The sequence below is a fragment of the Eufriesea mexicana genome, unplaced genomic scaffold, assembly GCF_001483705.2.
Source record: "Eufriesea mexicana isolate 0111107269 unplaced genomic scaffold, ASM148370v2 scaffold8981, whole genome shotgun sequence".
In the NCBI taxonomy this organism is placed as follows: domain Eukaryota; kingdom Metazoa; phylum Arthropoda; class Insecta; order Hymenoptera; family Apidae; genus Eufriesea; species Eufriesea mexicana.
The window spans coordinates 292,706-306,805 of NW_016916724.1; the positions used below are offsets into that span (position 1 = coordinate 292,706).

Genomic DNA, 14,100 nt, shown 5'->3' on the forward strand with positions numbered 1-14,100 from the left:
CTCTCTCTCTCTCTCTCTCTCTCTCTCTCTCTCTCTCTCTCTTCCTAATGCCGTTATTCGTTACCGGATAACCGCGCGATCTTCCTTGAAAAATTACGTCCGGCGAAAAGAGGGCGATTTTTCGTGGTTGATGTGACCAGTCAGCACTTCCTATCGCTCGTATTGTTTCCCGCGATTTCTCCCATCGCGATTTTGCGCATTTTTCGAACCCTCTTTCCTCGAATTCTGGATGTTGGAGCGCTTTCCTCGAGACAACGTTTTAACATTCCTCCACGGTGGGAATCGAATTCTCGCTGGTAAATCGGGACCCTCACCGCATGTTTCCCCGCTCGTAAAAAGAGCATGTTTGTTCTCCATCGGTTGACACCGAGATCTGCTTCCCTAGAGGCAGGAAAGGTCGCGAGACACTCGCAGCTATCTGTTTCGTACACTCGCGTCGCTTTCAGCTTTCGGATCACCTTAGTGCCGCTCGTGCGCCACCCTCGAATAAAAGTCTCTCCTGCGAGCTAACGTGTCTCCTCTTCCTCCTTTTTTACGATCTTTTTACAGTACCTTCCACCTTTCCTCCACTTTTCCTGCGCCCTTTTGTACATTTTATAACATCCTCGCCAACTATTTTGCGATTTTTATCAACGATTCGTCAGACATCGATATCGAGTATCGACGGTTACGCGAAACACGCGGCGATGGAATGCAGAACGGGGAGGGAAAAATGCATGAAAGCAAACGAATGAAATTCGTGGAAATTCCGTGCGACCTTCGGTCCGCTCGATTCGCTAGCCATGAAAATCTAGTGTCGTCGAGGGATACACGGGCGCGTGTATCGCCGTTGTAAACAACGGCCTGATTGCGTATTACCTGCGGAAAACGGGATAAAGTAACCACGGGAGCGGACCGATGTCGCAGCACGGAACAACGCCCCCTTCTCTTGTATGCACGATGCCACGGACAAGCAAAGTTCTCGATAGTGAATTATGCCGCGACCGTGTCTCGAATCCCAGCGAGCGGATCGCCGCTCACATTCGGGATTCCGTGGCCGTGTTCTTGCAGCCGGTCCGTGGCCGGACTGGAAACGCGCGAACAAAGCGCACGTCGCGGCTCGCGGCTTAATTCACTTTCGATTCGCTACTTGTTGCGTTAATTCGCCGATGCCTGCGGACCGGACGCGCCTCCGCGAGGCCGTTCGTTTCCGGCAAGGTTAACGAGCATCGACAACCGGAGCTCGGCTGCGGTCGCTTCGTTATCGTCGTGTGTCATCGCGACAAGTCGCTAAATGCGAGATAAATCGCGCAGTTTAGCAAGCTTCCTTCTTCTCTGTCGAACGAACGACGAAGAAGGATCGGCGAAAGATGCAGTCAGAGCTTGGAAAAAGTCGCCTCGATCGCACGCGAATTTTCTCCACTTGCCAGAGCTTACCGTCGTTAACTTGGAAACGCGTAGACGACGTATCGGCAGGAGATCTATGCTCGGATTTAATTGAAGTCTCTGGAAGAAATTTTACTTGCACGGTTCGTAGCAGGACAATTTTATACGAGTTTGCCGGCTTCGAAACGGAAGCTGGGATAGCCAGAGATAGGTTAGATTAAATTTGCGAGAAGGAAAGGCGTGGTGCGAGATTGAAACGCACGTTTATTCCACGAAGATGGAATACGTCTGGTATATCTCGGGGACGCGGAGAGAAAGCGGAGTGAAATACGTCCGAGCGGCAGTCGCTGGGACTGCGATCGCCGATTCGAACAAGTCTCGATGTGCATACGTATCTAAACAACGATTTACGCTTTCCTTACAGGAACCCGAACGTGATCGATCACCACGGTCGAAACGACACGTTTCTGCCCATCAGCGGGGAGAAAAACCGTTTCCGTAGCTTGACGTGGGAACAATACGACCCGGTGCACCAGAAATACTTGGAGATCGGTGAGTCACTGAACACGCGAAATCCTGTAACGCGATTCCTGCGCCGCGGCACAATCCCTTTCGGCCGTCTAATTAGAGGGTAGTTTCGCCGGGGGTACTTTCGCGGTATGATTCCGTTTCAAGGGCCAGTAATACGCAGCGCGTGAATCACGTGCGAGTCGAATTAACGCGAAATCAAGAGGTCGACCGCCGGAGGCGCGTTTCCATCGCGGTGGAAAAATGAAGTGCTCGCTGTGGAAGCGGCTGGTTCCGTGGCTCGCTTGTCCAGCGTGGAAAGAGCCGAGAGGGAAAAGACGTTTCGCGAGGTCATTTTTATTTTCAGCGGCTCTCGAGCACACGGCAGATGACGTGAAAGGAACCCTTTGACCTGGAAAAGAATTTGCGGCCTTTTTCCCCGCCGTTTCTTTTCTCTCTCTCTCTCTCTCTCTCTCTCTCCTTTTCTCTCTCCCCTTCCCTCTCTTTCATCCGTTCTCACCCCGTCCACGCTTGCCCGCCTCGCTTTCTACCACCCCCCCTGGTCTCCCACTCCTTCTCGCTCTCTCTCTCTCTCTCGCTCGCCCCAGCCCCTTCGCTCTCTCGCTCTTTCTCTCCCGATCTCTTTATCTTTCTTTCTTCTCTACTCCACGCGCCGCGTTTTTTGCCGCGTAACGTAACGATGAACGCCGGCATAATTCCATTAGCATTTGAAGGCAATGTGAAAGCACTAATTAAGCTAATTAGGAATGTTTCATGGCGGCGATTCGCTTGATGCAGCGCGCGCGCCACGGTTCAAAAGGAACGCACGCGAAAATGTAACGAACTAATTGGAATAAAAAGGACGTCCCGCCAGGTGTAACTGACACGAGAGTGGTAAACTCCCCTTCTGCGAGTAAATGACCGGGAATATTCGTTTAACGAATTCTTTCGAACCGAGCATTCACCCGTAGCGAAGTAGCGTCGACTCGTGTCAAAGGCCCCGTGGACCGCGACGATACGTGCGCCACGTCGCAGAGGACGGGTCTTCCGCAACACGGGATGAACCGGCTGCAGCCCACGATCGTCCCTCCTTGCACGAATTCTCCGGCTCTCCACGTTTCACCGAGCATCCTCCGACGGAATTCCTCTACGTGATCCGGTAAAGTGAAAAAAGGAAATCCGGGACCCGTATCGGATTCTCATTGTATTCCTCTTGGACAAACACGTTCTCGCGCTCTTTCGAGTCCAGCGACGGGAATCGGAGGAATAAGAGGGAATCGGGCGGATAGATCTCGCAGCTATGAATTTTCCCGTTCGTTCGCGGAAAGCATTAGTCGGAGGAAATCGAAGGTCTTTCTGGATTTATCGGAAAGGATCCTCGGGGACCGGGGGGATTATTACGGAATGGTCCCGGGAGAAAATTCTGGAAATCCGTCCGAAATTAGCATCGTGGTCACGAAACGCGATTAAACTGTGCGTTATTCGGGTCGAGATTAATATTAGTCCTGACCGATTCGCATATCCTGCCAGTAATAACGGGTTGATGTAATCGTCCTCGGCGCTGTATCGAGGCCGGACGACCACGGTGAAATATTGAGCTGTCAAGTGTGTGCCAGGGGTGTATGATACTTGAGCGCGCTAGAAACTCGGCGAACGTATCAGACGATCGTTTCATTAATGAGTGATCAATAGCTGGGCCAGCGTAATCGTGCCGACTGTTGCTTAACCACAGCCCAGGCTATCGGCCCCGATACCCTATCGCGTATAATTTATTATTATCGTTAACCCCCGTCGGCCAAAATTCATTAGGCACTAATTAACCTGGCTCCAGTATTAATGATATTATCAAATTTTCGATGCTCGTCAACGAGTGCCCGGAGACCAGCCTTGTTATCATCGAGTTATGCGTCATCCATCGACTTTTCATCGTTCGGCGCGACTTTCGACGTCGAGCTGGACGCTCGGTTTCACCGGAAATTCCCTCTGCCGAGTTCCACGCGGAAAATGCCGGCTTCCCGTTCGATGCAGGTACTTTAATTAATTCCCCCGTCACTGACAAATCGGGTTCCCGCGAGCGTAGAGCACGTAGTTCGGATACTCGAAGACGAATAGGAAAGAAAGTCCGAGGAAGCTGACGTATGAGGTGTGGTCGCGTGTGCCACGGGCGATAAAAAGAGCCGGTTCTCTGGCACCGAGACAGCTTTGCGCTGCCGATGCACCGAGAAACCATTGCTCGCGTTGGAAGGTAAAAAGCGAAGCGAATCTTTTCGATCAGCGACACAGGCGGCGAAACGGATCACCGGCAGTTGCCGAACGATTCACTGGCTGCTCGGTATCGGCTGAAGAATCGGTGGGCGCGGCAGGTACATAGGTAGGAGTCAGCCAGACACGACGGGACACGTTCGCCGTTACCATTTCTCAGGGGGTGGTGAAAAATCACTGTGAAACGATAGCCCGCATTCCGCAGCCGCTTGCACGATCCTTGTAGCGTCGCGATCCGTGAAAAATGGGCCGTGAAAATGGACCGGAAAGGGTGGAGCCAGTGTGCCGGCCCGTGATTAATTTTTTTCCTTTGTCTTTCTTATCTGGCCGAATGAGCTCGCCTCGAGCCACCGACCGCTTCGTTACCAGCCAGCCGAGGGGGTAACTACCCTATTCTCGGTGTAGAGAAACCGCGTCTCTCCGGGCAACTTTGTTTTCGTGCAGGCTCGAGCTAATTAATTTAGTCTCGCGACGACCAAGGGGATGACGACGTTCTTTGGAAAGAGCGAAACGTCGAATAGCGGCGTTTGGTTGCGGCAGGTTAAGAAATGGAAACGTTTTTTCGTTTCGAATCGAAATCGCGAATTGCATTTGGCGTGAAAGCGAGCTTTAGACCGGATCCAGAGCTTCCTGTTCACTCGCGATGCCCAAATGATCATCGCTGTTCTCTCGTTATATTAATTCAGTCGAGGCAGAAAAGGTTTCCTCGACTCTCCGAAGCTTAATTAGCTACCACGTTCGTCGATCGATGTACCAAGGATCTCGTGCCTCGGCTCTGCGAGGAAAATTTTTGCCGGACGTATGAAAATTCTAGCACCAGTTTCATGGATAATTGAATCGAGCTGGCTGCTTTGTACGCAGCATTACTCGGTGTAAATCTTCGTTCCACGTAGCCAACCCTTATCTTCGATACAAACACGTCCCGCTTCGCCATCGATTAAGGTACCAGCAGCTTCCCCGTCGCTCGCACACACCAGGATCAACCGCAGGACTAAAACAACAGTCGGTCGCCATAATTTACTTGTAGTACACGTCCCGCCCGTTCTCCATCCTCTGCATCCACCGCACGTAAGCAAACTCCCTTAAGCATCGACAGTGCGAATTTCCAAGAATCCGCGACTTCGCGCGCGTCTCCCGCGACGCGGAGGAACGGGTAATTTCGAGAGCGAGGTACCAGCTTCGCGGTGAATTCCACGACAGACCGATTGATCTCCGAATTAATCTGTCTAATCCCTTTTCGAATCTCCGCTCGATCGAGTAACTTGTATTCTCGCTGTCGGTAAATTTCCGGGAGCCCACTTTTCCAGCCACGCCATGGATTATTGTATCGGGGTACGAGCGAACTTCCCAAAGATCTCGGACCGCGAGGAGATCTAAACCGCTTCTAGCCGGTTGAACAGTTTGTCAGGCGATGTCGTTCCGCATTCGGGACCGCATGCATCTAACTATGTCCGAACACAAACACGTTGCTTCGAAACCGCAGTTACCGGTCTCTCAACGGGGGTGTCGTGCACGCGATCGCGTAATGGTGTCGTGTGCCGCAGCTGCGAAGCGACTCCGGCCATCCTCGCCTGTTCGCAAACTACACGCGAGCACATTTGCCGCATCTGTACGATGCGTCTCGCCCTTGTAACCCTCTCGTCTGCCACGCGTCTACGACGGTCCTCGACTTGCCGAGTCGCGAAGAAGAGAAGAAATAGCGCGAAGGGGGGCGAATGAGGGAACCCGGAGGTGCGCGACGCGGGTGATTTCGAAAGCTGTACTTTGTGACCGCCCGAAGGGTACCCCGTTGACGAGCAAGTCGTGGTACAAAGGGGAAATAATTCGTGGAGCAACGTGGGACGATCAGCAATGGCGGTTTCACCGAGATACGATTCGGAGCAAGTTCGACGGATGATTTGTTGGCGACTGCAGCAGCTGCTGCTCGAACGAAGTTGCGTCAAACAGAGGAACAAAGCTGATAACGTTTGTCGATAGTTCCGATACACGTGGTCGTGGAAGAATATTAACATACCGTTTGAGAACGAAATTGCTCGCTATCGAACGCGAAGGAAATAGCGACAGGCTGGTAACGACACGCGTAAATCGCTCGTTGGTATTTTCTCGTGGCACGTTGAGTAGCTTAAAATGGATCAAAAATTCCTCCTCGGCCTGGCCGCAAAGGTATGGAGAAAAATAATTCACCCACGATGATGCAACTACAAATCGATCAGCGTGTTCCCCTTTCGCGAATGTTATACATCAGGCTCGAATAAATCACCTTATCGCCGATGCTCCGAACCCGACGTGCGCTTGAATAATATCATAGAAATATGAGATGAAAAAGAATTCGCGTTTGAAACGTTTCGAAAGTGATACACGTGTGATTGACAGTCTGTGATTGAATACGTGAAAACTGTACAAGCCCGTAAAGTTTTGTAATCCGCCGTGCAGTACGCATCAACAAAAATTCATGAAAATATATCGCGTTCCATGAAATTCAGCTCGTGGTCAGCCCAAGCGTGGTGTTCTCCCGATGGTTGCTCGGCATGTCGGCGCGTTTGCGCGACTTTCCAAACTTTCGGCGTTAAATGCTCGTGAGACTCGAATTCAGACCGGGAGACCCTTTCCATAAATGCATTCGTGCAAATTACACCGCAGAAACTGTGCAATCCGAAAGTTCTTTGTAGCCTGGAAGATTTCAATCACCCCCGTCGCTTATAGTCAGGAACCCGTATAAGATACGAACCCGCGGAATTACCGTTCATAAATCTCGGATGAATGGCGCGTGGAATTCGAGAGGATCCGTTACAACAAAACGGGTCGTTACATGATCGTTCCTTCCGCTTCCGTTGTGCCGTCGTAATCGTAAAAACACGCGTCAAGGTTTTACGATTGCTTCCATAAATAGGTGGAGCTCGGTCGCGGAGCAAAGCTCGGGGCCGACATCGCGATACTCTTAACTGCGAGACTGCTGAAAGTAGATGCGCCGCGATCGAATGAGAAACGACGCGGAGAAGTCAATCTATCGGCGTCGTCTCGCAAACAACCGGTTTCCGGGAAGCCGGCTAACGGTTGGCTGGAAGGCGGAAAAAGAGCTTAAGACCCGGCGTTATAGCGGAAGCCGGTGAAACGGCTCGGTGAAGGTTCGTTAAACGTAACTTCACTGCGAGCCATCCTCCGCAACGTTTCCCTCTCGCCGCCCTTCTCGGAGCTTTTACGAAGTGAGAGGTTGCTCGTGAGCCGCCGGAACTTACCGGAAGTCGATAATCGCTTGTCATGAATCCGAAATTACGCGGTTATATTCCGCCACGCTACATTTGCACAAAACGCAATTTCAAGAGATAATATCCAGCGCGGTTGAGTTATCTCTTTCTTTCTCCCGTTTCTTTCTTAAGAGGGGCGGAGGAAGGAAGGGATGGAAGGTGGAAAGGGCCTACAGAGTTGAGAATATATCGTAAGAGCAAGAGAAGAATCGCGCGTTTCGTAAGACGCTTTTGTTCGTCCGCCGTTTCGCTCTCTTGTCTTCTTTTCGCTCGGCCGGATTTACGAGCGCGAATTCAACGAACAAGGTTTCGGAAATGAAGTGTTCTCCGGGCAGAAATGGCGGCGCGGCCATTGCCCAGGGGCGCTGGGGAGCTGAAAAAGGGGCGGCGGCCGCGACGTGTTATTAAAATTCGCAAGTTCGCCGCTGGAAAGTTTACGTCTAATTAAAAACTGTAGCGGCTCTCGCATCTCTTTATGTTCCTGGCCAAGGAAATTGCGCACGCGTAACTATTAAATGAGCGACGAGTTCTGCTTCACCACCTCCACAATGGGAAAATCTTTCTCTATACGTTTCCATCCTCTCGCGCTGTATCTTCATTAAGATCCCCCGGTCACAGAAGCCGCGGTCATAGACCGACTGCTGCGAAGTGAAAGAACCGTATGGTCATCGCGACGATACAGCGACTCGATGAACCTCTAAGCCCCGATCTTTCACGATCTTCCGCGACATTCGACGCATCGAACGATATTCTACGAGTTACGACGGGCTTCCGCCACCGGCCTCTATCTTCCCAACGCCGAATTTATGGCTCGGACGTTCGGCTGCGCCATATTTGAAGAATGGCTGGGGAAGGAGATGTATGGGCTGACCGATCGCTCGAGGCAAGAAGCCAAAGGCTGGAAATCGACTCGCCGTCGCCAACTTTCAGGTCTCCGTCGAATCTTCGTGAACTTCACCGCTGTGTTCGTTAACTCGACAAAACACCCACCGCATCCAGCCGTGTTTCAAAGCGGAAATTTCCTAGGCCGCTAGCTAACGAAACAACAACGCTCAACGAGGCGAATTATGAGCGAACGTTTTATCGGGCTGATCGATCACGCCTGCGGCTTTCGGTATCAAGGCTGGTATCGCGAAGCCTGATTAACGATAACGGCCCATACCATCCGCGATACAGTTTTCCGTCGTTCGACGTCGTCGATTTATAATCCAGCTTTTATTAAACATTCCCCGGGCCCGGCGAAAAACAAAACGACAGAGCCGACGATAAACTCCCTGAGCCTATCGGCGGAAGTTAATTGCGCGATTGCGGCATTCGATTGTTCTTCGTTCCGTGAAACGAGGCGAGATTACGAATGGTGGAATTAACGAATCGAGCCCGACCGAAAGACGATTTGTCTTGGCCGGAATGAAATCTCCTGCCTCGTCGTGATCTTAAATCGCAAGTGAATCGATTAACGGCGTTGAGCCGGCCACCAGTCGAGATAAGAGGGATTTTTCGCTCTCAGGGGCACCGGTCCTCGCGACTATTTGTTTATCATCGCCGAGAGGAATTAAATGCTCGGCCGAAAAATGTTCCCTTCGCCTCGAGGCGCGTAGCAGCGTTGCATTCTCTCGGCAGGAAAGCGGCACGCGTTTTAATTAAAAGACTGCTATTAATTTAGTGGCTGCAGCCACTGCTGCGAAAATTATTAATCGTTCTCGCTATGAATAAACGGTGTTCGTGTTCGCGCGAACCCTGGCTTCGTAATGCCGAAAATGAAGGAAATTGTACAAGTCCATTCCTTCGAACGTTCATCGAGCAACAAGAGGAAAATAACCGTGGAGCGAATCGAAGCGAAATTTAATTGCACTTAAATTCTGCTCAACGCGTTTCTCGGAATTGTTTCCCTCTTTTCGCGGACGGTCGAAAATTTCGGCGAAACTTTTCATCAAAATTTAATCTGGGTTAAAGGAGACTGAACTTGCAGATTTGTCAGTGCTTTTATCATGCTGCTCGCGACAGCAACGAGTGTGGAATTAGTGGATGATACATTGAGAATTTTCATAGTCGAAGATACGGGAAATTTATTACGGTATTTACTAGTTTAATATTCGCCTTTTGATGTCGATTTCATTTCTGCAGCAATGTATGTATAACTAGTCCAATTGAATATTTGCTTCACTTCTCGTACGCCGATTGTGACAATTATAGCGCACCGGCAAGTTCTCACCGGAGTAATTATTTTGTTCGATAAAACTACGAAGAGCAGAGCCGCGAGATTCCGCGAGCACGAGTAACAAGAATGTGATTGCGATGAAACTTGGGTATTGAACTTTCGCGAGGCTTCCTACTGCAAATTTTGCACTGCTGCGCGTATTCTGTTTAATCGCATAAATTAAAGCGGCCCAACGTCGGGAAACAAATTTGTCGGAAGTTTGATTGCGTTAAGCAATATTGTGCGTGTTTGCCGGTGAAAAACTAATTTAAACTCTCCACCGACTACGTTCACTGCGGACACCGTTTACTTTGGATCCTATTATACAAATTTGTCTGCTAACGAGCTGAAGCAAGATATACGTACACACGGGCAGAGAACAAGCTCGAACAACCGAGAAGAAGGCGATTAATTAACAAGGCGTCTATGGGAGGAGGAAAAATCTCTGTTTCGAGTTTTTCATTCCCCCTTTGAACTAATGGAAAACTCGGTCTCGTGGTCACGTGTAATCTGCCAGACGGATGGAAGCGGAACTCTCGAACGGGGATGGTATTATTCGATTCTGAAATCGAAATCCTTTTCCAATTGGAGAATTTACTTATTTCCATATCGAATGAAATAAGAGGTACCGGTAAAATATGGCTCCCTATACCAGGGCTTCTTAAACCGTGGCTTTTAAACCCCTTAGGGATTACGAAAGTTCAAGGGTATCCCTCCATCTTGTAATATTTATCCGTTAAATTCTCAAACATTCGCGAGCGGAAATAATTAGGGAAACTGTTTTGATTTAAGACATTTTACCGGTATAAATTATTCTGCTCGGATTTAATTCTTTATGCCAGAGTAAACAAGCGCGTCCCTTTCATAGGTATGTAAATTTATTTTCATTCGTAATCGGTAGTAATACGTGGTGAAACCGTAAGCGCGTTTAACAAAAAATTAAATTTTCCTTGACAAAAGAAGATCGCGAATGAAAAGCTTTCGAAATCTTCCTACGCTGTATTAATTATTGAAATTAAAACCGAAACGAATATTCGATTCTATTATATTCTCGTCGGGGGTATCAAACCATCGATTAACACGAAGAGCCGTATTTTATCGGCACCTTTTGTTCAGTTTCATATGAAAATAAATAATTTACGCAGGCCAGAAAGAATTTCGATTTGAGAAGCGAATACCACCCCTTCTGTTGCGGACCCAATGGCGGACGCCACGCGAATCTGCGCGGAAACTATTCGACAACGTACAAGGGGGGTGGGGGGGGCAACGGCAGAAATTCGTTAATTCCCTCGTTCCATTGCAGTTTGCCAGATTTATTTTGCTGATTACCGACGGCAAGTTTCAGCTCGCATAACGTTGGCCCCCGGATCGACCGGAGGGAAGTTTGGCCAACTTTTCTCCTCGCACTTTGTAGCTGAATCCATTACGCGGATCTGGGTGGAGACTGATATAGGTGCACGTAAGGCTGTGCTTCGTTCCTCTTTATCCCAGGCAGGAAAATATTCAGACAGGCCAGGACGACGACGACGATACCGGCTTCGAGAGGGTTGAAACTTTTTCAGGCAACAAACATTGTCGTTCCCCGAACACGGAGCGAAGCGGTAAGGCACAGCGACTCACGATACGCCGCTGTAAGAAAGTTGTTGTCACCGGGACGTGTAAGTTTCCTGTCTCTTCTCGCATGGTTTACAACGGCTACGACATCCAGCAACTTTCCCGGCGAGCTTACACGCACGCGAAGATCGTTCCCCGAACGGATTTGCATTTCCGTCGCGAGCCTCGCTTAATTCGGATTTATAATCGCGGACCGCGAAATGGGACCCGCGAATGTCTCCGTGCGGAATATCTTTCGCGAGGCGCACTTTAATACCGCGATACTTTAACACGGCTAATATCACTGCTCCGCAATGGCGTTCGATCAATGTAAATTATGCAGCATGTTCCGGAGAAAAATGCTTAACAATCCCCGGTGGGATCGCGATCGATTTTTCAGGGAGGATAATTCGATCGGTATCGCGGTTCCGCGATGTATTCGAGGTTGATTAAAATCCCGAAGCAGGAAAGTGGATCGGTGTCCCGGGGAGCGAAAATTCGCTGCGTGTCACCTTCGATATTTCATAATAAATTAGCGAGTTTGCCGGCAGCTTTTCGGCTGGTAACTCGACTAATCTCGGTAAGAGCAAAGTCTCGAAGCTTCGGAAGTTGGTCGGGAGGGGTAAGAGAACTCGATGTTTAGCGCTTTATAGATTCGCGATAGTCTCTGGCGGCACACTCTCGCAGTTACCAATACCGACCCGGCCGACTCGCCGCCTTTAATCCGGGGAATAAGTACGAGAGTTCCAAAAAGGAGGGTTCGTCGGTGAGAGGCCAGGGTGGCCCGGATTCCTTTTCGTTTCCATTCGATTCGCCTTAATTAATCCGTCGACAAATCGTTGTCGGGTCGTCGAGGGCCTTGGCGAAAATTTCCGCGTCGATCATTCCGCCCAGGCTGCCGACGACTCCCGGTAGACCCGGAAGCCCTCGTCTCGAATAAATTTTCTCGTCGATTACGATTCTTTTCCCGGTCGAATTAGCGCATACGAATTCACGGATATCCGTTTATTCGCACAAGAGGCAGTATAACGGGGGAGGGGAAAAAATGCGTCTCTTCCATTCTCCCGCGGGGCTTCGCGTGGTTTTATCGCGCCGATTTCGCATACAGCGACAGTACGTGGCTGCGGGTATTACCCAAACATCACGCACGCGTGTGCAACGACATAAATCGTCACGTAGTATCACTTAGGCCACGCATACGTGCGCCGGTGAATTACTACGTGCTCCCTCCCATGGTACAGCACGCTTTATCCTACCACGTCTCCATCCGTTCTACACGCGGCCGATCTCTCTTCCACGAAACGTCCCGCCCCATTTCTGCGTTGTTCTCGCGCACCCGCGATGCATTCGGCCACCCCCCCGGCTGACGTTTCGCGGCAAATGACACGTAAATTCTAACGCCGGTCTATCCGCCGACCACGAGCTCTCGTGTCGTTCTTTTCTCCTTTTTCCTCCCTTCTTCCCCTCCTGCTTCGTCCTCTATCCTACGCTGTTTCGAGCCCAGCAAGATTTCACGAGATATAAACGGATTTGACGAGGGCGTGGAGACGGTGACGAAGGAGCTTCTCGATGGCTACGAGTTTGCGGATATTCCTGGTGCCTGCCGAGACTCCTTTCTTTCCTGTGTTTGTATTCATGAGGGATACGCTATAGCATTTTTACGGTGTCTTCGATCTTAGGAAACTTATATTCCGTGCTGCAAATTGGGGGTCCAAGTACTAACCGGTAGAGATTCTTTCGTTAGCTAGAGGTACCGGATTTTCTCGCCAAGAGTCGTCATTGGTTACGAGGATCGTTTACGTAACACGGTGAAGGAAGAGGGTGGAATTTAGGATCCGGGTGTACACGGAATACACCGAGTTCATTCTCCGGGAAGGGTGACAAACTGCTCCATCGGGGTCCTTTGTGCCGCGGTGATTAGCCTAACGCAATCAGAACAATGGAGGGGGAATTGTGAGGCTGCGATTCTTCAAGGAGCGACATTGTCGCGCGACGTGAAATAATAATTCCATCTATGTACTTGATATTCAGAGGATCGCGTCTACTGCCTGCGGCGTCGAAATATCGTTTATCCGGTACGTGCCCCTTTACAATCGCATTGTCTCGACCATTCGGTGCCAAGAATTCCTTCTCCCTCGCTCGCCGAGTATCCTCGCTTTATGCCCCGCTGTAAAGTATGCGTAGGCGAGCCACGATACGCGCGCAGCACGCTTTGTGTTCCCTGCATGTCGATAATCGATAATTATCCGTTTGCGAATGGTTCGCGTGGAAACGTCAGTATCGAGATGCGTTTTAACGTAAATCACGCTATCGTGATAAGCGTTGATTCGATAAGAGAACGGAGCACGTTGCGCTGTTTAAACCGAAAATAAGCTTCCGTGGCTCTTACGTACGATGCTGCCATCACCATGATACAGGCTACGTCTCTCTATTTTTTTTTATGGCATCCGTGCTTTATGGCTTCACATGTCCCGAGACGCTGCGAGCCTCGGTAGCGTACATTGGCCTTAAAAAGGGACTCCTACCGTAGTCAACACGTACTCGTAAAGCATCAGCGTTACCCAGAGTCCATTTTAGCAAATTATGAGCTCCATTCGTAGCTCCAGAGACCCTCTTCTTGGAATTCCGTTCGTTTCTCGTGCAACGGAAACGCGAGTGCAGTAACGTCGGACGATGCATCGGGAGTCCTTGCGGTGATAACGAAGCACCCTGTGCTTTGTTAGAGAAGAGAAGCGGGAAAATTGGAACGAAATCGCGTTTCAGCTTCGCAGCCTCGTTCGTGGAATATTTAGGCATCTCTTACGTCGTGAAATCCCCGATTCCCGCGATAATGTCAAACAAAACTCGTTGAGAAATCCAACGGGAAACTAGCAGAGGCCCGCATCAAACTCGAAACAAACTTTTCCTGCTTATCAAACATTAATAATCTCA

At 50.0% G+C, this 14,100-nt stretch overlaps 1 protein-coding gene across 1 annotated transcript in view; it reads left to right on the top strand.

Moving 5' to 3' along the window:
- The window catches only part of NLG-4 (neuroligin 4), a 232,028-nt gene that overhangs the window by 185,212 nt on the left and 32,716 nt on the right, over positions 1-14,100 (top strand). The window contains exon 10 of the mRNA XM_017907757.1: positions 1,790-1,917. Coding sequence (XP_017763246.1) covers positions 1,790-1,917 — 128 coding nt within the window. The remainder of the gene's footprint in view (positions 1-1,789; positions 1,918-14,100) is intronic.